General features: G+C 39.7%; 3 protein-coding genes and 1 long non-coding RNA gene across 4 annotated transcripts; 3 read left to right on the top strand and 1 right to left on the bottom strand.

The window, feature by feature from the left end:
* The first annotated feature begins 2,389 nt into the window (after nt 1-2,389).
* LOC118491294 (E3 ubiquitin-protein ligase RNF144A-like) lies at nt 2,390-3,193 on the top strand. The gene has a single exon (XM_035988929.1). It carries the CDS (start codon nt 2,390-2,392, stop codon nt 3,191-3,193), a length of 804 nt encoding a protein of 267 aa, XP_035844822.1.
* Nucleotides 3,194-13,481: 10,288 nt separating this feature from the next.
* Nucleotides 13,482-15,094, top strand: LOC118491680 (GDSL lipase-like). Its single transcript, XM_035989651.1, has 5 exons — nt 13,482-13,820; nt 13,903-14,024; nt 14,116-14,346; nt 14,430-14,679; nt 14,757-15,094. The coding sequence occupies exons 1-5, from the start codon at nt 13,562-13,564 to the stop codon at nt 14,999-15,001; spliced, it is 1,107 nt and encodes a 368-aa protein (XP_035845544.1). The 5' UTR covers nt 13,482-13,561; the 3' UTR covers nt 15,002-15,094.
* Nucleotides 15,095-16,159: 1,065 nt separating this feature from the next.
* On the top strand, nt 16,160-18,932 carry LOC118491681 (GDSL lipase-like). The gene is made up of 5 exons (XM_035989652.1): nt 16,160-16,499; nt 16,570-16,691; nt 17,232-17,462; nt 17,541-17,790; nt 18,501-18,932. Exons 1-5 carry the CDS (start codon nt 16,232-16,234, stop codon nt 18,755-18,757), a joined length of 1,128 nt encoding a protein of 375 aa, XP_035845545.1. The 5' UTR covers nt 16,160-16,231; the 3' UTR covers nt 18,758-18,932.
* Nucleotides 18,933-23,899: 4,967 nt separating this feature from the next.
* LOC110896515 lies at nt 23,900-25,336 on the bottom strand. Its single transcript, XR_002567957.2, has 3 exons — nt 25,203-25,336; nt 24,674-24,727; nt 23,900-24,176 (listed from the first exon to the last, which is right to left on the bottom strand). It is a non-coding gene; the product is annotated as an uncharacterized LOC110896515 (long non-coding RNA).
* Nucleotides 25,337-27,589: the final 2,253 nt, after the last annotated feature.

Raw genomic sequence — 27,589 nt, forward strand, 5'->3', positions numbered from 1 at the left:
GGTGGGGTTCTAGAGTGAACACTAGTGTATTTGCGAACTTAGTGAACAAATCCTGTCCATTGATCTACACACATGTATGACCAAGATCTCATCATCAAATCGTAAAATATACTAGTGTATTTCAACATCAAATCCTAGCCATTAATCTACACACGTGTATGGCCAGGATTAGTTCACTCAGTTCGCAAGCTACACTAGTGTTCACTCTTGAACCTAATCCTATATATATATACACACACATATATACACATATCAAACGACACGCATATCTCACCATGACATCTCGGCCTCTACACGAAAAAACTCCATGCATAGCTTCACCTGTATTTCCATAACTACCTATTAGTATTTTTCATATCCAATTTTGTGGGATGTTTTGGAGATAGACTTAGCATATTTATTGGATTGCAGCAAAATGTTAACAAGTAATAACTTAATAGAGCAGGGGAATGGCTGAAAGGAATTTTAATCCAATATTTTTGTTACAATATGTTCAAATTCCTTCTATTCCTTGTTACATTACACAAACAAATCAACTTGTAAAATTCTTAAAGTTCTAAACCCAAACACTAATCGTTTGTACGCTACTAGAAAATTGGCTATTTTCAAAACCCTGTTCTGTCACAAATGCGTTGCAAATTCAGATTTGCAACAAAAACTTGATTTTGGAAAAAAAAAACTCGTTGAAAACTATTTAGTACACATTTACTACGCAATTTTCAGCCCCCTCTGACTCGATTCCGATCTGATTGAATTGGGCAACGAGAACATAATGAACAAGTTCCATATTCAAAATTAGAATTCAAAATCCCTCACTATACCTCTTCTAAACAACATTCCACCTATAACACCAATTATACAACATTCCAACACACTCCTCGCTGATCATCTCAACCTCATGAATCAACAAGTTCCGAATTCAAATGATACATTAATAACAAATTAACCGCTCAAAAGCCGAATACAACCTCATGAATCAATCCTTTCTAATTAATCTCCAGATTTGTCCAAAATAACCTAAAAATGAACCAAATACTTAAGAATTTCATGCTGAAAACAACAATCAACACATCAATTTACCATAAATTCAACGAATAAACACTATCGGTAGTAATTTGGTTGAAGCCTATAAACCTAGGGTTTTATATCCGAGCTAGTTGTATTTTTGTATCAGATTTGTGTCTAGGATGCTCTAGGGTTTCAAATTGAACGAACGACACCAAAAACACAAAACCTAAGGTTTCACGCCAAATATTTACACTTATCTCATAAGTTCCACCTATATAAATCAAAACTAGTTACATTTTCGTATCAGATTTGTGTCTAGAATGCGCTAGGGTTTCAAAATTGACGAAAGGCACTAAAAACACAAAACCTAGGGTTTCACGGCAATGATTTATAGTTCTTAACATCGCTGATATAACTGTTTTTACCCTTGTTTTGGGCTGCGTATAGCCCCCAATGCAGGGGTAAAATGGTGTTTTTTTACTATACGACGCGTATAGCCCTCTATGTGGCGTATATATGAGGAAAGTTTGGTAAAAAGACCATTTTACCCCTGCATTGGTGGCGTATATAGGAGCCACCCCCCTCCCCCATTACAAGTGAGTCAACCATACGGAGAAATCCTGTAATTTTAGAAAAGTGTGGACTAATGGTGTAATATGGTCATACCACATGTAACATCCGAGTAATTAACTCTCTATGTAATTTCTTCGTCATTATCAATTCCTTTTTAACACATTTTTTTTCTTTTCCTTGATTTTATTGGTTTAAGGCTTTATAGCCTAGTGGCATTTTTAGGGTGGGTAAAGCTTTGGGACCAATAGGTACTGAGTTCGATTCCCACAAGAGGGTTTTTCCCATAGTTGGGTTTCCTCATGAATTGGTGTATAGGCATTATGCCTAGTGGAGATGGATATGATCGAGTGGTTCCGCTGTTGGCACGATGATACTCCAGTGTTCCGTCAGTGATCCAAATTTCCCGTTAAAAAAAAGATGATAAATCTCAACTTTAAAGAATTTTTTTTATTTTCATTTAGCAAGTAAATTTGTAATTTTTAAGTTTTATTTGATTGATTAGTGGTTTATTTACTTTCTAAATTTCTTTTATTTACTTCCTTAATTTTGGAATTTGGTCGAATGTGGCTTGATATATTATTTCAATAACATCATATTTTGCTTGGTATATACTTTCATATATGCTTCCACAGAAAACCAGGTATTTTTCCGTCATTCCTAGTTGTTTTTGTTTAATATTCTGTAGGTTATCTCATCTTGGAATTTGAATAGCGTACAAAACGGTAACCTCTTGATATTCCATAACGTCTTTTGAGTTTGTTTACCTATGCATTTATAAATTGTAGGGAAGATAAAACAAATGCAGGACATGGCTGATCTATATCTCACTGTAGATGATTTATACTTCTCGGCTCTCCATGACAATGAAGAAATCTTCCCTATTTCTGATGAGAAATATGCAGAAGAATTGCAACTTCAAGAGGCATTGATATCTAGCTCTGTGTCTCTATCTTCACCAAATCAAAACGCATCAACAGTCTCATGTTCATCATCATCAGCAGCATCAGCATCATCATCTACGCAGCCGTTGACGTCACCGAGTAAATCGCTGTATAGTTTCTGTGGCATTTGCATGGACACAAAGACGGCATCTGAGATGTTTGAAAACACCAGCAGCGTCTGTGGTCATGTGTATTGCTCAGACTGCATCCGTGGACACGTAGCAGCAAAAATCAAGGAGAACGTAACCGCGGTTAAGTGTCCTGACCTGAATTGCGCAGGGGTTATAGGACCTGAAGCATGTAGATCCATTGTTCCAAAGGAAGTGTTGGAAAGATGGGAGAACATTCTGTGTGAGTCTGTAATTATGGAGTCTGATAAGTTCTACTGCCCGTTTAAAGATTGTTCTGCGATGCTGGTGGACGATGGTGGGGTCACTGTGACTCAATCAGAATGTCCGAACTGCAACCGGCTGTTTTGTGCGCAGTGTAAGGTTCCATGGCATTGTGGGATGGGTTGCATTGAGTATCAGAGCTTCAAGAAGGGTGAAAGAAGTCCAGATGATATTCTGCTTTTGGATCTTGCAAAAAACAAAAAATGGATGAAGTGCTCGAAATGCAACTATTTTGTGGAAAAAACTGAAGGCTGTCAGCACATTTCTTGCAGGTATTGAATTATGTTTTTGTTCTGATACATGCATAAATGAGTTAGTTATTGATTAGAATTTGTTTAAGAAGTAATCGGTTAGGTCTTTTAAGTCCTTCCGTAGTGGAAGGTTGTATTGTGCCTAACCCTTCCTTAGCGCCCTATGGCGCCTACCACTTGAACCCGCTTGCCTCGCGAAAATTATAACGGGGTGAACACATTTGCCTCTCTCTCACACACATATATAACCCCATATCTGCATAATCCCCTACTACACACATGTTATTTAACCCCCCCCCCCCATAACCCTCGCATTTCTTGGTTTTGCCATTTGTCACATAACACCTCCCCCCCCCCCCCCCCGCCACACACACGCACCCAATAAAGGGATTATGTGGTGTTACCACTACACGTGGCCTAAGAAGCCATTGAAATCTGCTATAATTAGAAGACTACGCACCTTCACTCACCCGCTTACAAACACTCTTAAAATCTCTATACGCGTTACTTTTAGAAAAAGTTACTGATTAGACAACATATAGATACATGTTCATATTTGTATATTTTAACGAGTATATACAATATTGATTACTAGTTTTGTTGTTGTAGGTGTGGGCATCATTTTTGCTATGGGTGTGGACAGCCTTATGATCAAGGAAGTCATGTGTGTGCATGAGTTTGATTATTTATTTTAATTTTGGTAGCAGACGTTTGATTTCATAATTGAGATCATGTGTCTAACTTTTAAGTTTGTTGAGATCTCGTGGCTTAACAACGGCCACTAGTTTTTTGAACAATCCCCAATTCGAGTTTTTTTTTTTATCACAATTGATTACCAAACGATGGAATTACATTTTAATCTGTGGTGTGTTGAACTTTATTTTGTTGGCTTATAATTTCTAAACCTTAACCTAGGCAAGGTTCTAGCATTTTTCTAGTCAATGTAGTTAGACATCAAATGATACATCCATAATGCGAAACTTTTCTTTGTTGGTATTCCATAACATTTTCTTGTCTTTAGTTAAGCAATTTGCATTGATAGATGGTTATCAAAGACTAAACAAATTTGGGTCAAGTTAAATACGATTACAAACTAATGGCAGGTAGGCGAGCAATAAGCTGCGCCGCTACCCCCCTCTGAACAGCAAACCCTACCTTGTTAAACACAAAATTCTGCCCCTTAACATGTGCGGTGTTACTGCTTACCACCTGTTGAACCCGCTTTAGGAACCGCACCGCGTCAGGGGCGAGAGCGCCAAAGGTATCGAAAGCAAACAGGACGAACACGTGCTGATTCTCAATGCAAGCTTTTTCGTGTTTAGCTACTTTGCCCGCCTCTGTCTTAGTTATCGCCTGTCCTGCCACAAACCCGTGGTCCCTTAGCCCAACGAGGGGGGGACACACCTGTCAAATCGACTGTATGATGAATTAAATAATGCTGTTTGGATCGTGGTTTAAGGACATCTTCGTTAGTTTACCTAGTCGTGCACCGCAACTATAGAACCTATATAATCTTGAGTAGTTGCATTTTTCTCATTTTATGCAAGGATATTTATAAGCCACTGCAGTTTACTATTTAAATCACCATTCTCCAAAGCTCAGACTGTATGGAAAAAGCTCTGAGTTTATCCATTGTTCTTGACATTTGGTATCACAGCAATGAGTTCTGAGACTAACTTTGTTCAACCTGCACTTTCACAGTTTAATGGCCATTATGTCCATTAAAGTATGTTGATGGAAAACTTTTTGTTTCAAGGAATACTAAAATTTGGTAGATTAAAACCAATTATTGTTGGAAGTTGAAGAATCTTAATTGTAACGTCTACTTTTGTGTTTTTTTCTATTTGAACCACCTGCCACCAAACCGATTTTGCATGCACACTCAGTGGCGGACCCAGGAATTATTTGCTGGGGGTGCGGATGAGTGGCTCAAGCATATTTTCAAGGGGTGCGGTCGGGTTTTTTGACTAAAATATACACTAAAATTTTTTTTTCAAGGGGTGCGCCCGCCCACCTTGGGCATAACCTAGGTCCGCCCCTGTGCACACTATAGAGGATTATGATTTGTCAATGACTTGTCCTCTTCCATTCACAATATTCACTATATATAAGGGTATAATGAAATCTCCTATACTTGGAGATGATTGTTACAGAAATACAATACAATAATAATAATGGTGATTGACATAATTAGTGGATGTCTATTACACCCCCGCAGTCGAAGCGGGAGGCGAACGAATGCTTAGACTGGAAGGAAAGTCATCGAATAGAACCTGAGGCAGACCCTTGGTGAAAATGTCAGCAACCTGGAAGCGAGTTGGCATATGCAAGATACGAACAAGACCTTTTTGTACATGTTCCCGAACAAAGTGAATATCAAGCTCAATATGCTTGGTTCGTTGATGTTGAACCGGGTTTCCAGACAAGTAGATGGCGCTGATATTGTCACAGTAAACCAGTGAGGCTTTTGACAGAGGACGATGAAGCTCAAGGAGGAGATTTCGCAGCCAACATATTTCGGCAACGACATTTGCGACACCGCGGTATTCGGCTTCTGCACTTGAACGGGAAACGGTAGACTGTCTCTTAGAGGACCAGGATACTAAATTATCTCCGAGGTAAACACAGTAGCCAGATGTAGAGCGTCGGGCGTCTGGGCAACCGGCCCAGTCAGCATCAGTATATGCACAGAGCGAGAGCGTAGAAGAGGAGGTAAGGTAAAGACCATAGTCAGCAGTGCCCTGTAGGTACCGTATGATGCGCTTGAGAGCATTCCAGTGAGCTAGACAAGGAGAGTGCATATGCATACATATCTGCTGAACCGCGTATGCAATGTCGGGTCTAGTAAAAGTTAAATACTGCAAGGCATCTGCAAGACTTCTGTATGTGGCAGTTGCTCTGAGTGTCAACCGGAGTAGTCGTAGGCTTGCACGTATCCATACCTGCATGGTGAATAATGTCCTTCGCATATGCATGTTGAGACAGAAATAGTTTGTCACCCGTCCGAGTGACTGAAATGCCCAGAAAGTAAGATAACGGCCCCAAATCCTTCATATCAAATTCTCCCGCAAGAGTAGTCATGAGCCGCTGTCGCAGTAGGTTAGAAGAGGTGGTGAGAATGATGTCGTCGACATAGAGGAGAAGATAGGCGATATCACGACCATGGTGATAAATAAATAATGAATTGTCCGTTTCGCATTGAGAGAACCCGTGTTGGATGACAAAATCAGTGATCCTTTGATACCAGGCCCTTGGGGCCTGTTTGAGGCCATAAAGAGACTTCTTGAGACGGCAGACATGATTAGGGTAGTCACGATGTCGAAAGCCCATGGGTTGATGCATAAAGACAGTCCCCTGTAGGTTCCCATGTAAGAAGGCATTCGTTACATCTAACTGATGAATTGGCCAAGACTGAGACAGAGCTAGTGTAAGAACAGTCCGAATACTGGTGGGTTTGACCACCAGACTGAATGTTTCACCATAGTCAACTCCAACCTGTTGGCTACGACCATCACAAACCAACCTTGCTTTGTAACGCTCTAAAGTGCCGTCTGAGCGGAATTTGTGTTTAAACAACCACATACTGCGAATAATATTCATGTTTGGGCAACGAGGTACCAATTCCCAGGTCTCATTTTTAATAAGTGCACTAAATTCGTTGTGCATGGCATTGTACCATTCGGGTTTGGACAAGGCAAGGTGTGGGTTTTTGGGAATAGGGACAATGAATGGTAGTAGTGTTAAGGTTGAATATTGTTTTGGTTTGTTATACCGTCCATTGCACGAGTTCGCATTGTGCGGACAGGGAGTTGAGTAGCAGGAGGTGGGTGGATCGGCTGTGATGGGCCAGTGGGTGTTTGGGCCGGTGGAGTGGTATTAGTGGAGGAGTGGGGCGGTGAAGTGGGATGGGCCGAAGTAATAGAAGATGGCCGTTAGGAGAGGGGGTATTAGGCTGGATGGGGCGGTAAGCAATTCAGGGGAGTGAGGGGCAGAAAACGGGCCGGCTGGGGATGGGTCGTGGGGTGTGTTCGGATGGGTAGAAGGTGGTACAGTGGGAGAGGGAGTGTGAATAGTACTCCACAGCTGTGGAGAAATGGGAGAGGAAAGGAAGTCATAGGTTTGGGTTGTGGTGGGGTGTTGTATGGAGAATGGGTAAATGGATTCCTCAAAATGGACGTGTTGCGAGATAAATATTTTATTAGTTGTGAGATCAAAGCATTTATACCCGCGATGGTTGGGGGGTAGCCAAGAAATACACAAGGTTTGGAGCGGTTTGTGAGTTTATGTATGGTGGTGGATGGTGTGACGGGATAACCTATGCAACCAAACACGCGAAGGTGCGTGTAGGTTGGAAGGACGTTGTAGAGGAGGGTAGTGGGGGACAAAAACTTATGAGTTTTCTTTGGGAGAATACTGAGGAGGTAGGTGGCGGTTTCAAGAGCATGATGCCAGAAGGTGGGGGGTAGGGAGGCTTGGGCTAACAGGGTGTGGATCATATTGTTGATGGTTCAGATTTTCCTTTCCGCTTTTCCATTTTGAGAGGAAGTGTGCGGACAGGAGAAACGAAATTGCATTCCATTGACTTGGCAAAATTGTTTAAAATTGTTGTTTGTGTATTCTGTGCCATTGTCACACTGAAAGTGTTTTATTTTTCGTTCAAATTGGGTGCGGATGTGGTTATAAAAGTTGGTAAATGTGTTGTAAACCTGAGATTTATTGGTAAGAGGGTATGTCCAAAGAAAATCCGTTAAATCATCAAGAAACAATATATAATAACGGTGACCACCGGTACTTAGTACCGGGGAGGTCCACAAATCACTGTGAATGATATCAAAAGGTAAATTAGTTTTATTAATAGAATCATGAAACGGAAGTTTGACACTTTTGCCAAAAACACAAGATTGACAAAGTGTATTGTTTGGTTTACTAAAATTAATAAAGGAACAAGACTTCAACGATTGCAATAAAGAGGTGCCCGGGTGCCCAAGGCATTGATGCCAACGGTCTTGAGTGATAGCAGTAAAAGCGGTAGGGGAGGTGGGAGACTTGATGAAGTTGGTGGTCAGAGGGTAGAGGTCGCCCGAGCTATTGCATCGTAGGATAGGTGCCTTGGTCTTGAGATCCTTCACAAGAAAACCAAACGGGTCAAATTCTATTGAAAGTAAGTTGTCTTTCGTTAGGCGACGGACAGATATGAGGTTTTTAATTAGGTTAGGGGCATACATGACATTGGTTAGTTTGAATGGTGGGAAGGGCGATGGTAAGGTTTTGTTGCCTTGTCCAACAACAGGGATGGTCGTACCATTGCCAACAACTATTTGTTTATTAGTGCAAATATTAAAAATAGACGGAGAATGAATACCTGGTTGTTCCATGTGGCCTGTGGCGCCAGTGTCCATATATCCAACTGGGTCTTGTGACTGGCTCATAGAGAGAATGTAGAGGGCTTGGGCAATGTCGGTTGGTGTTGGACTATAAGCAGCCATATGGGCCTGAGCAGGTCGCGGGCCCAGTATTCTCTGACTTCCATTGGGTCGTGGCATAGATGGGTAGGGGCATGGTGGGGCCGAGTTGTTTTGTGGGCTAAAGGTGTTGGATTGATTGAGGAGGGAAGCCCACTGGTTAGCGGCCCAATTGTTGGGGAAGATGATATATGGATGTTGCTGCTGGGCCATATAGGATTGTTGGCCTCGTGACCGGTTCGGCTGTGAAGAAGTGGACCGACCCCTACCACGTCCGCAGGACCGGCCTCGGCCACGACCGTAGTCCTGGCGAGTGTCGGATGTTGTCTGAGAACCGGGTGTATGTGGGTTGGCCGAAAAGGGGGAACGGGTTTGACTTTGGACGTGTAGGGCAGTGGCGGCGTGGGAGGCCGAATGAAGAGCTTGGTTAGCTTTGGTGGTCTCATTCATACATAACTGCGACCGAACCTCAAAGAAAGTAGGAAGGGGTTTGGTGTTTTGTAGTATAGTGGCCACAGTTTCATATTGTTCAGTGAGGCCTGCGAGGGTTTGTAGAACAAGATCTTGTTCGTCAACTGGAGCATCGACGTTGTTCAGTTGATTGGCCAAGACCTTAATTTCCTGACAGTAGGCGTGCATAGACGAGAAGTTTTCTAGGCGAGTGTTGGGGAATTTTTGTTTAAGGTAGAGGGCTCGGGTTGCATTGTTGTCTTGGAAGAGATTTTCAATGGCTTTTCAGGCGTCATAGGCGGTGGTTTTATGTTTGATGACGGTTTTGAGGAGGTCTGTGGAGATGGTGCCATAGATCCATTGAAGGACTATGGCATCAAGGCGTTCCCACGAGTCATCAGATGGGGCTGCCGGTTGTTTATCTTTGTCGGCTGAGGTGGAAGTAGCAGGAGGCTTAGGGCGAGGGGCTAGGTGATCAGAAACAAGAAACTCCGTGCAGTGAATACGAAACAGCTCCGACCACGTGTTATAGTTGGCAGCCTCGTTGTCAAGGGTGATCGGGATAGAGGCTCGGATGTTGGTAACGGTGACGGCTGGATGAATCTTGTTATCGGCCATTGATTTGGTGAGAAGAAGGATTGGAAAAAAAAGAGAAGGTAGCAGGAAGTGGCGGCTGGAATAAAAAAGAAAAGAAAGGTTTAGGATCGTAGGGCTAATGATACCATGTAGAGGATTATGATTTGTCAATGCCTTGTCCTCTTCCATTCACAATATTCACTATATATAAGGGTACAATGAAATCTCCAATATTTGGAGATGATTTTTACAGAAATACAATACAATAATAATAATGGTGATTGACATAATTAGTGGATGTCTATTACACACACAAAACTATGAGGTGATCTGCTGTCTCTTGTACCCAATTAGGGCCTCTGCATGATGACCCGTCTACCTATCGTAGCCCGTCTACCTATCGTAGTCTTGCTGGCGCACTACAGTATCTCACTTTTACCAGACCAGGCATCTCTTATGTTGTTCAGCAGATTTGCATGCATATGCACGCTCCTCGGCTCGATCACTGGAACGCCTTGAAGTGCATCATACGCTACCTTCAGGGCACAACCGATTTTGGTCTTCATCTAGGACCCGTTCCCAACTTATCTCTAGTGGCTTATACCGATGCAGATTGGGCTGGATGCCCTGACACTCGTCAGTCTACGTCCGGTTATTGTGTTTATTTGGGTGAAAATCTTATTTCCTGGTCTTCCAAGCGCCAGTCCACCATTTCCCGATCCAGTGCCGAGGCTGAATGTCGAGATGTTGCGAATGTGATTGCGGATATTTGTTGGTTAGGTAATCTTCTTCTCGAGCTTCATCATCCTCTCTCTCGTGTTACCTTGGTTTACTGTGATAATGTCAGTGTTGTCTACCTCTCAGGCAACCCTGTACAACATCAACGCACTAAACATATTGAGCTCGACATCCACTTCGTCCTTGAGCAAGTGCAACGCGGCCACGTTCGGGTATTACATGTTCCATCTCGTCATCAGATTGCTAATATATTCACGAAGGGTCTTCCATGAGTATTATTTGATGACTTTCGTACCAGTCTCAACATCGGACCTCCCGACGCTTCAACTGCGGGGGTATAATAGTATATTGTATATTTAATAAATTGATTTTGTCAATTAATGTGTAGATATCTTCATCAATGTAGGAGATTTAGTTTTATATTATGTATTCCTTACCGATTAATGAAATTGACTTGTTGAATCAATCTCCTTTAGAAAATATTATCTCACCAAAATATAAAAATATATATATGTGTGATAAGTTTATCACGTAATACCTCAGCCAAATATAAAAAAAAATAAATAATAGGTTATATTTAAATATATTACCTCAGCCAAATATACAACAACAACAACCATACCCAATAAATCTCACAGATAACTGAGCTATTTATAGGGTCTGGGGAGGGCGGGATGTAGACAGACCTTGCCTCTATCCATAGGGATATAGAGACTGCTTCCAAAGAGGCCCTCGGCTCGAAAACGAACAGCAAACCAACACAACAAGTCAAAGAATATAGAAAGAATACAGAAATAAGAAGTCGCCCATACCAAGAAAGTGATAAGAGTGGCACAATATAATGTGAATCATGTATAATGGCATACAACATCATTTGGGCGTAAACACAATGTAAATCATGTATAATAGCATACAACATCATTTGGGCATGAACACAAGAAGGCAATCAGTGGAAAAGTCCCTAAAGAATGGGAAAAGCCTACGTCCCTGAAATACACCTAAGACCTTACTGCAATATCCTCTAGAAGTCCTTGACCCTAATCCTACGCCTGCACGAATTCCTATCGTGGACCATGTCCTCAAAAAGATGTGATAGGGTTAAAACCTTGGGGAGAAAGAAAACTAAGAGATAGAGAGATATTTGACTCAAATTCTGCTTGATTCCATTCCATACGTAACATCCACATAAATAGATAGAAACTTACATAAAACACCCCTAAACTACTAATAATTAGTAAAATACCCCTAAACTATTATTCTTCACGTAACAATACTTCCCCCTTAAAAGATTCTTGACCTCAAGAATCACAAAATAGAGAAAAAAAAATGCAGCATCCATGAGTTCTTTTGAGTCGACTCCTTCCAGGGTGGACGCCATTCGGTCCTTCCGGTTGCAATCGGAGAAATCCTAGCGATGCGCCATGGCGGGCGCCAATCATTTACGGAACTCGCCTTTGCCTTTAAACAGGCACCAAAAAGATTTGTGGGTGGGGTAATTTTTGTAGCAGTGGGTTTGATACCTCCGTTCCATTTCCCCCCCGTAAACTTCTCTTCTAGGGTTTCATTGTTAAGAGCCTGTGTTTTCGCCAACCCATACGCTTCGTGCAAAGTATGTGGCTTGAACATTTTAACCGGGCCCCGGATGTCCGGCTTGAGGGCTTTGATATACAAACTCACGGCCTGGGTTTCACTCAACGTCACCTTGTTTAATAACGAATCAAAAGCGGTGTTCAATTCCTGTAACGTACCAGTTTGTTGTAGCGAAGCCATCTCTTCCGGTGGGTCTTCAAACAACGCGTCGGAGAACTTGGGAAACTCGATTTTTCCGATCCGAAAGGGTTTAGAACCCCTGGAATCGTTGTCTGGACCGGAGAAGGATCCAAAAGAACTGCCGGACGACTGAGATCTGTCCCGCACAGCCTTGAGGATTTCCTCCTGCTGTTTCGAAGCCTGCTTCTGCTGTTTCATCAAAGCCGATAACGCCGTCTGGATCTCGTTGATGACCCTATCGTGGAACTTCAGTGTGTTATCAATCTCGTTGTTACGGGTGTTCGTCATGGCGGCGACGGAAGAGCTCCGATGAGGTATCGGCTGGCTCTGATACCCTTGATAGGGTTAAACCCTAAAAGAGAAGAACTAGGAGAATATTTGGAGAAGATAGGAGAATTTCAAACTTCAAATCTGATTTCCTTCCTTCATATTACATACATAAATAAGTAAATAACCCAAACAATTACATTAGACTCCCTAAACTACTAATAATTAGTAAAATACCTCTAAACTATTATTCTTCACGTAACAAGATGCAACTCTAGTAAATCACGCCTAATCTACTCATCCCATGTCAGTTTGGGTCTGCCTCTTCCTCTCCTCCCCTCCACAGTAAGAGTTTCCACTACTCTAACTCGTGTCGTCGCTTCCCTCCGCTTCACATGCCCAAACCATCTCAATCTCCCCTCCTTAATCTTCTCCGATATACTAGCCACTCCTAGTCTTTCTCTAAAAACCTTATTTCTTATCCGATCTAACCTCGTATGTCCACACATCCACATCAGCCAAATATATAAGTAATAAATATGATAAGTTATTTTCAAATATATCACGTAATACATATTTTAAAACATTATCTTAATATGGAGATCATTTGGCCGCCCACATGTGATTATGTGAATCATACCCATACCTTTAGAATAACTAAAAAGATTCTTTTTGTCCATTTCTAAGCTAAATGATGAGTGAGATATCTTCGAACTTGTAGTTTAAAAAAGCCTAATTATACAAAGGGTCTTGCTGCTAAATGACATTTCATCCTATTAAACATACCCCATGTGAGATGTGAGAGAGACTTTTAATGGTCAGCCCTTCTCTTGTTTTGTGACAAAAAGATTTAGCTAGGTATGAAAAGTCTATAACAAGTTGCCCTCGATCTTTCTGGGTAGATCTATCATCTATCTTTAATTATAGAAATTTATTCCTGTAAACTTGTTGTTGGTTTGATCTTATCTTGTAAAGAAAAGGAATATAATCATATATTATGGATTTGACTATTCAACATGTTGTTGACGAAAAGGAGCATGGCTGATTGGGTTAAAGTCTAATATACGACCAAACAACATAATTGTTTACCTATTAAATGTGCTGAAAACTGATGGGAAGTTAAGGGTACTGGAATGGATGTTAGACAAATGGCTGATGCAAACATCCAGCTTCTTGTTGTTTCTTGCTTGTTGATGCTTACAGGTTGCTTGGGGCATTCCAACAAGCACGCTGCCCTCTTCGTTTTCGGTGATTCCCTTTTGGATTCCGGAAACAACAACTACATAAACACTACAACAGACTTCCAAGCCAACTTTTGGCCATATGGCATCTCATATTTCAATCCTCCAAGCGGGAGATTCTCTGACGGCCGTCTCATTCATGATTTCATCGGTTAGAATATGTCACAAATCCTTTATTTTTTTCTTTCTTATTTATGTATCTATATATTAACTTCACTTGTTTTCTATAACAGCTGAGTATGCCAAACTGCCTCTCATTCCGACGTATCTGGACCCCCGAAATAATGATTTTGTGTATGGAGCAAACTTTGCGTCCGGAGGAGCCGGTGCACTAGTTGAAACCCATGCTGGATTTGTATGTATCGCTTCCAAGAATTATTTCTGACCAATTATATATTCGTCTGTACTAAACATTCAGTTCTCATATTTCACAAATGGATGGATAGGTGGTTAACCTTAAAACACAACTACACTACTTTGGCGATTTAGAGAAACATTTTAGGCAGACTTTAGGTGATGCAAAAACCGATCAACTTCTGTCCGATGCTGTCTACTTGTTTAGCTGCGGTGGCAATGACTATTTAGCTCCTGTCGGCAACGACAGTGTTCTTTATGCCCCCTATACATACGAACAGTATGCGGAAATGGTGATCGAAAACTTTACCGATGTCTTCAAGGTTACAAAGTTTTGATTTTTACTTCAAACACCAAAATGCATAAACATTATAAAAAAATATTTTTATTTTTTTTTTTTCTAAAGGAAATCTATGAAAAAGGAGGAAGGAAATTCGGTGTCCTTACCGTCCCTCCATTAGCCTGCTTGCCCAACATTCGAGCAGGACGAGCAGGGTATACCTGCAACCAAGAACTTGATGTGATAACAAGTCTACACAATCAGAAACTTTCCAAGAAACTTGAAGAACTGGAAACACAGCTAGAAGGATTCATATACTCAAAATTCGACATCTACACTGAGGTTAACAACCGCATGAAGAACCCATCTAGATATGGTATGATTTTCATTTTTGGTTTAAAGTCATCAACTATTATTATTATTTATTATTCAGATTTTGGTTATGATGTGAAGGCTTCAAGATAGGGGACACAGCATGTTGTGGCAGTGGTCCTTTGAGAGGAATATATAGCTGTGGAGGAAAGAGGGGAGTACAAGAGTTCCAACTCTGTGACGACGTCGATGAATATCTTTTCTTCGACTCTTTTCATCCCAATGAAGTCGCCAGCGCCCAATACGCGAAGCTGTTTTGGAATGGGAAGTCTAGTGTCACCACACCTTACAATTTGAAGACACTGTTTCAACTCAAGAAACATTAATGAAACATACCTTTGTATACACTTTATCCTTAATTCAATAAACATATGTGCAAAGAATATATATATATAATAAAATTACTTATTTGAAATGCATCCTTTTTTTAGTTGAGTTTGAGTGTAATTCCTTTTTCCATATATATTCATACAATCAAAGATAGATATTATGATTTGCTTGCATAACTATCACAACCTGTAGCATAGACTAAAAGTCTGAAGTTCAAGGGGGGTTAAAAGTGCAAGTTTCTTAAAGTCAGTGAACCAAAACTCAATAAAGTAAACATTGGATGTTGCGGCTAGCCCACTTGGTAGAGGCATATGCCTCAAGTTCAAACTTGTGAAAAAGAGAATAATTAGAATTATTGGTGTAACAGAGTGTAAGAGCATTCACATCCAATCCACTAAAAATGTATATACATTCCACTAAAAAAGAACTCTCATATCAATATATTTCCACTAAAAACAAATACTTTTTCTCTTTCCTTTTCAATATATATTACATTTTCTCTCTCCTCCACTCACAACCACTTTCAATATATATTAAAAAAATATAGGGGGTGAACAGTGTCCCCCCAAATATACAGATAAACAGTAACATTTTCTCTCTCCTCCACACACAACCACTTTTTATACTTTTTATATTTTAAAAACCCTCTCACACAGATTTTAGTGGTTTGGATGGGAATGCTCTAACTAAACTAACATTTGCGGTTCAAAAAATAAATGGTTTCTAAAATTCAACACATCCAGAAAAACCAATCATGAGAGACAAATAATCACCACCACCTAAGATGGTAAAGGGTGTGCTAAATTTTAACTAGTAAAAAACCTTGTAGGTTACAATGGTGTTCATGAAAAAACAATCAGAATAGCACACGTGTAAAGTGTGCGTTCCGCTGATAAAAAAGTATCGGCTAAATTCCAAACTTAGCTGATGCTTATTTTATAGGCCAATAAAAAAACGTGTAAAGTGTGGACTAAGTTTTACCTGCCTTGCGCTTTTGTCATATTTAATAAACACTAAAAATCAATGTATTTGTTTGTTAACCTTTTGAGTGAATATATCTATTTTGTATCTTTAGTGGTTAAATTTTCTGAAGTTCAAGGGGTAAAGTGCAAGCTGGTTAAAGTCGGTGATACAAATAAAAAATATAAGATCACTCTATCTTCACTCAGTTATCCTTTGAATTCCTGGAAATAATTTGATCATCATTGGTTACTAGAAGCAGACAAATGGGTTTTGCAAATACCCAATTGTTTCTCCAACTTGTCATTTTTCATTTGTTGATGCTTAGAGGTTACTCCAGCTCCAGTTCTGAGAGGCATTTCGTCGAACACGTTGCGCTCTTCGTTTTCGGTGACTCACTTTTCGACCCCGGAAACAACAACTACATAAACACTACAACCGACTTCCAAGCCAACTTCTGGCCCTATGGCATCTCATACTTCGATCCTCCTTCAGGCAGATTCTCCGATGGCCGTCTAATCCCTGATTTCATCGGTAACTAGAACATGTGTGTATATATATCCTCTTTTTTCTTGCTTGTTGTTTAATTTAACTATTTTTCTAGCTGAGTATGCGGGACTACCTATCATTCCGACATATCTGGACCCCCGGAATAATGAATTTGTGTACGGAGCTAACTTTGCATCTGGAGGAGCTGGTGCATTAGTTGAAAGCCATGCTGGATTTGTATGTATCACTTCCATTATAATCATTCTTACATGTGTCAATTTCTGAACTCAACACGAAATTCGCAGGTTTGGGTTTAGGCTAAACGAGGTCGGCAGGTTGACCCGTTTAACCTATTTATATTTTATTTTATTTTTTACCATATGATTTATGTCATAAATTAAATCGCCAGTGTATTTTATTCCATATTTATATCTTAAGAAAAGAAATTGACACGGATTTTATAATTTAATGTAGTTGTATATTATATACATTTGTGTTTTTGTAGTAAATTTTAATTTAGTATATTAATTTGCGAAATTTTAATCGGGTCATGTTCAGGTCAACACGCGAATATTCAGGTCGTGTTCGGGTTCATATGTATGACACGATTTTCGGGTTCGGGTCGGGTTCGGGTTCGTTTAAAATTTTCGAGTTCGGGTCGGGTTGAACCCACCAACCCACAACACAACCCGTTTAGCAGCCCCTAATAATTCTCAATTGGAATCTGTATTTTTTTTAATTGAAGCATCTACTGATTTAGAATACAAATTGGTGTAGGCAGTTGATCTTAAAACACAATTGCAGTATTTGTATGACTTGGAGAAACAATTTAGGCAGAATTTAGGTGACTCGAAAACGGATAAGCTGCTGTCGAATGCGGTCTACTTGTTTAGCTGCGGTGGCAACGACTATTTAAGCCCGGTCGGCAACAACGACAGCATTCTCTATCCGTATACGCATGATCAGTACGTAAGAATGGTGATCGGAAACATAAGCGAAGTGTTCAAGGTATCAATGATTTTGTTCATTTAGTTTTTAGTACTTTTTTTCGAATGGCTAGATTTAATTAATTTGTTTCCTAAAAAGGGAATTCACGAGAAAGGAGGAAGGAAAATTGGAATCGCTACAGTGGCGCCGTTAGCCTGCTGGCCAAGCGTTCGTGCAGAACGGCCTGGAAATACTTGCAACGAAGAACTCGATGTGATAACAAGTCTGCACAATCAGCAACTTTCTAAGAAACTTGTAGAACTGGAGGAAGAGCTAGAAGGATTCAAGTACGCGTTATTCGACCTCAACACTGAGGTTAGCAACAGAATGAAGAACCCATCAAAATACGGTAGATCAGATCGATTTCATATTTACTTGGAATTTATAAAAAGAGTATTGGATTTTAATAATCCCAATTATTCGTCGTTGGCCGTCAACAGTCCTAACTTCAAAAATAACCACCGGCAATCCCAACTATTAACATATTGTCCTCCAATGGACTCTGACTAACGAAACCCCAACGTCGTTAGTCGTCAGTCGCCGGAAAAACTTTTTGGGCGGAGAAAGGTTCCTAAAGGTCCAATCTAAGGTTACAAAGAGGTTTGGGACATAACAGAGTTTTCCGGCCAAAAAGGAGTTTTTCGGCGACCTCAATAAATGGGGTTTTTACTTGGAAAAAGGTTTCTAAAGGTCCGATCTAAGGTTACAAAGAGGTTTGGGTTGAAAATGTTCAGTTTTCCAGCCAAAAGGAGTTTTCTGGCAACCTCAATAATTGGGGCTATTACTATAAAAGGGTTCCTAAAGGTCCGATCTAAGGTTACAAAGAGGTTTGGAACGAAAAAATTGTGTTTTTTGGCCAAAAAGGAGTTTTCCGGCCACCGGCGTTAGGGCTCTGTTAGTCAGGCCTATTGGAGGCCAATATATTAATAGTTGAGGCTGCCCGTGATTATTTTTGAAGTGGGGACTATTGACGGGCAACGGCAAATAGTTGGTCCAGTACTCCTTTATAAAATGTTGTTATTACTGGTTAATGACGACTTGAATTTTGATGTAAATTAGGTTTTAAGGTGGGAGACACTGCATGTTGTGGAAGTGGTCCCTTCGGAGGCATTTACAGCTGTGGAGGGAAGAGGGGAGTAACAGAATTTGATTTATGTGATAATATCAATGATTATTATTTCTTTGACTCTAATCATAACAATGAAGTGGCGAACCGTCAATACGCAGAGCTGTTATGGAACGGAGAGTCCAGCGTCACGGCTCCTTACAATTTGAAAGAACTGTTTCTTCCTCAAGTGACCAAAGAAAGCTTTTAAAAAAGCGTTCATGTTGTTACTTCTTCAACTTTGTTATATTGTTTGTATGGAAATGGCATTTGTATTAGATATGTAACATATGGCATAAGTGATTAAGGCGCAACTGGTGTTGGAATTCAAACATCACCTCACTTTCTTGGAGGTTGTTTATGGTATTTTCTTTGACTTTGAATTAGACTTTTAAATATCCAGAAAAGTGAACTTCAAACATCACATGTAATTGCCTCACAACTTCTAGACCTAATTTTATATTTTTAGAATAATACCTATATGATTAATTTTTCTTGTGCTTATAAGCCCTGTGATGTTGACATCGGTTGCTTTTTTTCCCCTTTCATCTACTTTTTCTTGTTGCACATGTTTCACAATGGTATTCAAAATAAGCTTTTTTTATAGATGAATTATTTAATTTGTTTCATAATTAGGTGAAAACTGAAATAAATCCAAGACACCTCATGATTAATATATAAATTACATTGTATGAATGAATGTATGTATAAAAAGTATATCGTAGAATATTATTAAATTCTTTGAGAAAGTAAATGAGAACAAGTTGAGGTGTTAAATTGAATGCTGAGATAGATAGAGATGGTGGTTCCTTTCTTTTCTTTGAGCTAGTTAATCATTGGTATGTCGGCCAACCAACCAACCAAAGAAGTCTTTCTCATAATATAAACTCTCCTAAAAATAAAAAATCGTAAGAAGGGTATTATACGGACTCTGATTGACATCATTCAAACGGCATTGGAACCGTCTTATTAAATTCTACGATAAGAGATTTTAGGTTTTCACTTTTGGATTTATAGCTTGTAGATTTTAGAATTTTTATTTAGATCACTGTGTCTTTTTATTTAGCATTATGTCTATTCTATATTTGTGTTATTGTTCTGCAACTCATTGTGTCTATTCTATATTTGTGTTATTATTTTGCAACTCATTGTGTCTTTTTCTCTCGACATTGTGTTATATTTCTTGGCATTGTGTTATACTTTGCCCGGCATTGTGTTATATTTTGCGATCCATTTGTATTTATACACTTCTTAAATTTAGAAGACTTGTAGAATAACTTTAACCATGATTTTCGTATATTTTTTATTAGACTTTTATTTCAAACAACTTCAATAAAAACGACCCCGCTAACAAGCGACTAGCTAAGGGCAAAAACAGCATACAAGGACGACAGCAAAACAAAAAAACAAGCCAACCAAACATCGAAAGTTATCCATCTTAGACCAATCCAACGAAAAAACTTTTGACCGATGACCTATATGCTATCAATTATTATTGGGATGTTGTTGAACACCCAATTCTTTCTGGCTTTCTAAAGACGCCAACATGTAACAAAAATAATGGATTGGGTTAGTCTTTTCCTCACAACCGAACCTGGGATAAATTTGTACTTGTCCACCTAATCCAAATCCTGAGTAGAGAAAACAAAAAATGGTTGGATTTTACACCAAGAACTGATGCTTTGCCAGACAACCAAAGCAACAAAACACGACGTAGATACATGATCCACGGACTAGTTTGCAGAGTTGCAAATAGCACACATGGAAGGGCCAACCAGAATACCACGTTTAGAAAGATTGTCCAATATAAGGAGTTGATCCTAAAATATTCTCCAACCAAATATGTTTGTTTTCAAAGGTACCCAATTTTCAAGTCCCAAATTTTAGGATTCGGAATCAAGTTTGAGGCTGCAATCTTCTTTTTCATCAGTGCCACCGTAAGGGGGTAGGGGTGTAAGGGGGTAGGGGTGATATCACTTATCACTCATCACTCACTCACAACTTCCAATCAAGTTCCGTCATGTCATCAACTATTATTCCATCACTAGTGACGGATTTTAGTGGAAATGCCCATCACTCACAACACCCAACAATACCCATCACTCAACAACACCCAACAATACCATCACTCACATCATCTTCACGCGTGATAAATATCACGCGATGTTAGTTTAACGCGTTAAACTTGATTGGTGGCGGTGGTGTTTGATCTTGTATAACTCGTTATAATAAACCATCACGGGGTAAATGCCCTCCACCCCGGTTCCCCTAAAGATCCCATTTGCATTCCCAACCATCCATGTGTCTTGCCCCTGCCCTTTAGCAATCTGTTAGACGTTTTCCTCCCAAGCAGCTAAGCTTTGCACCTCCTCCAAGTCATTAAAAACTCCTTGTCTCCTTCTATGACCACTTGCAGACAACTAGGTCATTCTCCATAACTAACATGTTTACCACCAAGCAAGATTTTTGGGACTCAAAAGCAAACAGACTTGGAAAATAGTCCTTTAAGGGGTTGTCTTCCAGCCAAAGCCAAAACTGAATACGACAACCATTACCCAAAATGCCCTTAATAGATTTTGCAACCAAAACATTTGTAGCAGCTAGTTGATTTTCCACATTTGCAATAGTTGCCCACATGCCCGAGATCAAATTGTTAAACGGTAAAGCTAGCCAAGAACGAGGGGCGTTGTGAATGGCAAAGATTAACTTCCTTCACAAGTTTGATTCTTCGGTTTTAAATATCCCCCACCACTAGGATAACAAGAAGATATTCAAGATTTTTAAAGGGCATATCCCAGATGCACCAAGTTTCTTTTCAAGCGTAATACAATCCCAAACTACCCAACACATTTTATTCTTATCATCACTCGTTTCCCATAGTAAATCTTCTTTGTTTCGATTCCAATATCCTGTATAGGTTGCCAATTGTTTATCCAGTTCACCTTGGCTTCTACTCTTAAGCTAACTAAACCTTTAAAAGCGTGTAGTGCTTTAACTAACCACTTTATTATAATAATATTTAAACTAAATAAATAAAAATAAGAGTTAATTGCCATTTTCGTCCCTGAGGTTTGGGCACATTTGTCATTTTCGTCCAAAATGACACTTTGGTACCATTTTGCCCCTCACGTTTGGCCATTTTTGCCATTTTCATCCAAATCTCTAACCTAGTTAAAAAGTTCTGTTAAATGAGAATTTTTTTAATTTAATTTTTTATATTTACTCTATAAAATATAATAAACAATTATGTTCTTTTGAAATAAATAAATAAAATACGTGTATATATATAAAAATACACACAGATCACCATCTCCATCTATCTCTCTTCTCTCTCTCTTCTCTGTCTTCTCTCTCATCTCCTATCACCGCCACCACCGTTCCCCACCACCTCCACCACCATTCCCCACCGTTACCCACTTCATCTTCAACATTACCCCCACCACCACCACCATCAAATCGCATACGGAGACCACCACCACCACCATCAAATCGCTGGCCAAACAATACGGAGACCACCACCACCACTATCACCCCACCACCACCATCAAATCGCATACGGAGACCACCACCACCACCATCAGATCTGAATCTCAGGTAATGTGATTCTTCAACAAACAACAATCTTTAAACAAAAAACAACCAAATATCAATGACGGTCTCTAGATCTGTATCTCTTTCTCTCTAATCTGGGTAGCGGTGTCGGTTGGGGTGATAGTAGAGGTGGGGTGATGGTGGTGCCAATGGTTGTTGTGCAGCAGTTGTTGTTGTTTTTTGGGTAATGGCGGAGGCAATGGTGGAGGTGGGGTGATGGTGGTGCCGATAGTTGTTGTGGCAGCGGTGTTGGCTGTTGGGGTGAAGTTAGAGATGGCGGTTGTTGGGGTGATGGTTCTTGGGGTGATGGTGGAGGTGGCGGAGCTGGTGGCTGGCGGAGCTGATGTAAAGGGATTTGGGTTTTATTGGATTTTGATTGAATTTGATTAGTTGGAGATGATGTTGAAAAGTTATCGACGGAATCATCGTCGGAGAGAGGTGATTTAGGTGGGAATCGAGGGTTTTGGGAGCTTCGAGGGATGCAGTGGCTGACGGATTTGGGGGTGTTGCCCTGTTCTTCGTCTGCTGATGATGTTCTTCGTCTGCTGATGATGTTGCCCTGTTCTTTTAGTTTCTGATTCGTCTACTGATAATGTGTTTGTATAATGAGAGATTAGAGAGTGCAGTATGTATGTATGTGTTGTGTGTATGTATGTGTTGTGATATATTACAAGTTACCCCCTTATTATTAACAAATTTCAAAAATACCCCAATTTGACGTTATAAAGTAACTAGGTTAGAGATTTGGATGAAAATGGCAAAAATGGCCAAACGTGGAGGGCAAAATGGTACCAAAGTGTCATTTTGGATGAAAATGGCAAATGTGTCCAAACCTCAGGGACGAAAATGGCAATTAACTCTAAAAATAAATTAAGATAAAAAGGGTGATGTATAAGGGTGAAGGGAGTGGTTAGACACTTGGAATAGGTAAACTCTCAAATCGCCCAATCAAACAGTGCCATGTCATTTTACCTATTTTATTTACCTATTGCTCAAAAAAGTTGGCGGTGGTTAGACATTTGGAATAGGTAAACTATTTTTTTATTTTTTATTTTTTAAACTAGTATATTTAATATTTAAACATGTATTTTAACATAAGGGGGGATAGTGCACGGTCCTCCCAACCGTCGGAGTGATCTCACTCCGGGAGCCGCTACCCGACCAAGCTAGCTCCACGGTGACTTCCCCATGCCGAGTTCTTACCCTGGGCAACATATGTCACTTCCAAGACTCGAACCCGGTACCTCTGGGAAGAGGTGGGTGTCGGTGGCCAACTGGGCTACCCCAGTTGGTTCATGTATTTTAACATAATAAATGTAGAATAAATTAAAACTAACATTACATTAAATTAAAAACAACTAAAATTACAGTAAATTAAAAAAAATTAAAATTACATTAAATTTAAATAAATTAAACCAGTCTTCGTCGGAATCGACCAACAGGTGGAGTAAATCTTGACTTGCGAGATGATTCACGAGATCGTGTTTTAGTCTCCAATGCGTGTCTTCGTCCATCAGCTCGACCAACACCGTATCGTCTAGAGCGGGCTCGACCGGAGGATCCTGAATGTGTACCGATGCTATCGCGTTTCCGTCGTCTTTTAAAATCATGTTGTGTAAAATAATACACGTGTACACAACATTCCTAATTTTTCTAACGCTTCTTGCTCGCATCGGCCGACTCAATATGATACGCCCCAAACCTTAAAAGATTAACTAGCTTAATATATATGGAAAAATTTTTGGAATTTCGGCATGACCCATTCGTACTAAACCACTATTACCTGTTTTACTCAAACAACACCATCATTTAATATTTTTCGACAAAATCAAAGACGGACAAGGTTTATATTCAACACGACAAGACTACAATTACTAAGTTCTAACCCTACAACAAGGACATCGACTTACTACATAAGTTTAAGTACATTTAACCAAAACTTTAACCCATATCTAATTAACTTGTAACGGAAGCGTGAGGCAAGCATGAATCAAGTGTGCACGTTCCAAGCCGTCCAATCGCCTAAGTTGAGGATTTACCTACATTAAGCATCAAACTTTAAAAAGTTAGTAAAGATACTTATTTTGCCCACAATACCAACATTGTAATTGCAATCGCCTATATACTTTCATCTCTCATACGCATTCGATTACCCATTTAAGTGGGTATGGCATACAATCTCATAATGAGATTCGAACATATCACATACGACCGGTAACATCGGGTTAATTGCTTTCAACTTAAAAATCTTTCGTTCTATCCGTGTAACGGATTGAACTTCGTGCATACAATTTTTGCTTACACGACCACCCATTCTAGACGGATGGTCTCATATCCTTACTCGACCTAGTTACAAGAACCGGTCGACTTGCATAACTTAGCGTAATTCTTCGTTAGAATAAACAAATCCGCAAGGGATTTGCTATTCATTTATTAACACCGCAATCACTATAATATAGTATAATCATTATAACAAGGGTTGTTCAATATAATTACTAACGAATAAAAGTAAACTTTCGTATGAAACGGAACATACCTCGGTCTTGTGGTCCTTCCGATTTCTTAGAATTCGAACCTTCTTCCTTCACACCTAGATCAACATATTCATTCATCCTTTTAGTACCCCAACTTTCATTCTATTACGTTCCAATTTACACATAATTACTCTTTCAAGCATTTCATCGAACACCCAATGTGCGTTATATTTATAAAGCATAGTGTACAAGTATTTAAAGCATGACTTGCTATTTCATCTTATATGTCATCACTACTCAATCTAATTCTTACAATTCCCTTAATCTACATCAATTTATCTAGCATTCGGGTACTACAAGCTGAATTACATATCAAATTACATATATTTATAGTCCCTATAATCTTCATATTCATAACATAATTTCACAAGGTGAGTTTTGTAAGATTTCTTTCAATTAAACTAGAACCAAGTATGATTTCTATTCTAGGGAGTAACCCTAACATCTAATTAACACAAAACATATCACAAATTTATGGTTGGGTCAAAACCCCTTTCTCTAAAATTCACCAAATTCAGAAATTCGACTTACCATTCCACTAGATATTCTTAGATGACTGAAACTTTAGAACATGCAGTAATTAATTCTTGATTTCTCCTTGTCAATTGGTGAATTTTTGCAAGAACAAGGAAAACCCTTGTTTTCCCCTGCCCTAGATCGATCCCAGCCAACGTACAGGGGATTGTTTTTGGTTTAACCTTAGTTAATCCTTACTAACTTAAATTATTTCACATTACCCCCTTGAGACTTGTAAAATGTTTAATTTAAACTATCATGATTTAACTTATTTAGTGTTAAACCACATTTTTGGGATGTTACACTAGCTTTTTGGTGTTTACGACTTTGGCCCTTTGATCTCATTTACCTATTAATTTTAAACACTATCCCATTTACTTATGCATTTTATCCTACGTGAAATAAACATTTTTGGGGTGTTACAAGTCTACCCTCCTTATAAGAGGTTTCGTCCCCGAAACCTATACACATAACAATTTTAAACGTGTACATACCAAAAAGAAATGGATAGTGCTTCCTCATTTCATCTTCCGCTTCCCATGTGAGTTCTGACCCCTTTCGGTGCTGCTATTGTACCAACACTTGTCGGACAGCCTTGTTGCGGAGCTTCTTCACCTTGACATCTTTAATGGCTATTGGTCTTTCGACATAATTCAACCCTTCATCTAACTCGATGTCATCGAGAGGTACTAATGCGGTTTCATCCGCAAGACACTTTCTCAATTGCGACACGTGGAAGGTATTGTGAATTCCGTCTAGAGTAGGCGGTAATTCTAATCGGTATGCAACCCTTCCAACACGAGCCAAGATTTTAAACGGCCCAATATACCGAGGGCCTAACTTACCCCGTTTACGAAAGCGGATTACGCCTTTCCATGGCGACACCTTTAATAGAACAAAATCTCCAACTTGAAATTCAATAGGGCGCCTTCTCTTATCTGCATAAGCTTTTTGTCGATCCTGGACTGCTTTCAATCTATTTCTAATCAATTCGATCTTTTCATTTGTCACTGCTATTAATTTACTTGGCGCGAGCTCTCTTTGCCCCACTTCACCCCAACATACGGGAGTTCTACATTTTCTTCCGTAAAGTAATTCGTAAGGTGCCATTTGAATGCCACTGTGGTAACTATTGTTATAAGAAAATTCCACTAGTGGTAAATGGTCACCCCAACTTCCCCCAAAATCTAAAGCACACGCCCTCAACATATCAATAAGTGTTTGAATGGTTCTTTCTAACTGGCCGTCGGTTTGAGGGTGGTAGGCGGTACTTATGTGTAATTTCGTTCCCACACTCTCGTGAAATCTTTGCCAGTAACGAGAAGTAAATCTAGTGTCCCGATCCGAGACAATTGACACGGGCACCCCGTGTCGAGATACAATCTCGTTCATGTAAATTTCCGCCATTTTCTTGGAAGAATAAGCTTCTTTAATGGGTAGAAAGTGAGCACTCTTCGTAAGTCGATCCACGATTACCCATATTGTATCATGCCCCTTTTTCGTTCTTGGAAGCTTGCTTACCAAATCCATCGTTAGTTCCTCCCATTTCCACACCGGTATCTCCAAAGGTTGTGATTCTCCGTAGGGCTTTTGATGTTCCGCTTTCACTTGGGAACACGTTAAGCATTTTGCGACATATTTAATGATATCGCGTTTCATGCCCGGCCACCAATAATTGGTCTTCAAATCTCGATACATCTTTGTAGCCCCGGGGTGGACCGAGTATCGTGACTTATAAGCTTCTTCAAGTAACGCAATCTTGACTTCGCAAAAACGTGGTATCCAAATTCGGCCGAACCTCATTTTGAGTCCGGTCGAGTTTTCTTCTAGCTTATCGGCCACACCTTTTAACCTTTCCCTCTTTAAGTCTTCCGCTTTAAGCGACTTTATTGAAGCTTATTAATACAAGGATGTCACACCCCAATTTCCACGTGTCTCACCGGTGGGCCCGGTGGGGGATTACCGTGACGATGTTGGCAACAATATAGTCAAACCACACAATTATATAATGCACAGCGGAAGCATAAAATAAATATATAAACTTCAACCTTTGATCGTAATATCAAAATGTATTACAAGGGTTGAATATATCCACAGTGGATCGTAAATAATTATAAAGTATTGTTCCATCAGATACTGCAATCAAGCTTGCGAGGCTTATCCCGACGCTAGGGAGCTAATACCAGCCAATTACGTTTAGGTACCTGCACTTAATCTTTTTGGGGAAAATACGTCAGTTTACACTGGTAAATACATTCAACTGACACATTTGAAAATGTTTAGTAAAATTGATTTGAATGCACAAGGCACAAACTCTTTTATAACTTGGGAAAATTCATAATGATCTTGTGAACGTTTTACATGTTCTTTTATGCGTTCAGTAGCCCGGGTCGTGCCGGGTT

The sequence above is a fragment of the Helianthus annuus genome, chromosome 4 (genome assembly GCF_002127325.2).
Source record: "Helianthus annuus cultivar XRQ/B chromosome 4, HanXRQr2.0-SUNRISE, whole genome shotgun sequence".
Taxonomy (NCBI): Eukaryota; Viridiplantae; Streptophyta; class Magnoliopsida; order Asterales; family Asteraceae; genus Helianthus; species Helianthus annuus.

What these genes read in the sequence shown, in the direction of transcription:
- LOC118491294 (XM_035988929.1), top strand. Translation starts at nt 2,390, where the DNA reads ATGGCTGATCTATATCTCACTGTAGATGATTTATACTTCTCGGCTCTC.
- LOC118491680 (XM_035989651.1), top strand. Translation starts at nt 13,562, where the DNA reads ATGGATGTTAGACAAATGGCTGATGCAAACATCCAGCTTCTTGTTGTT. An exon ending in TTGAAACCCATGCTGGATTT is followed by an intron (nt 14,025 to 14,115) that starts GTATGTATCGCT and finishes ATGGATGGATAG; the next exon opens with GTGGTTAACCTTAAAACACA. An exon ending in GAAGAACCCATCTAGATATG is followed by an intron (nt 14,680 to 14,756) that starts GTATGATTTTCA and finishes TATGATGTGAAG; the next exon opens with GCTTCAAGATAGGGGACACA.
- LOC118491681 (XM_035989652.1), top strand. Translation starts at nt 16,232, where the DNA reads ATGGGTTTTGCAAATACCCAATTGTTTCTCCAACTTGTCATTTTTCAT. An exon ending in TCTAATCCCTGATTTCATCG is followed by an intron (nt 16,500 to 16,569) that starts GTAACTAGAACA and finishes CTATTTTTCTAG; the next exon opens with CTGAGTATGCGGGACTACCT. An exon ending in ACATAAGCGAAGTGTTCAAG is followed by an intron (nt 17,463 to 17,540) that starts GTATCAATGATT and finishes TTTCCTAAAAAG; the next exon opens with GGAATTCACGAGAAAGGAGG.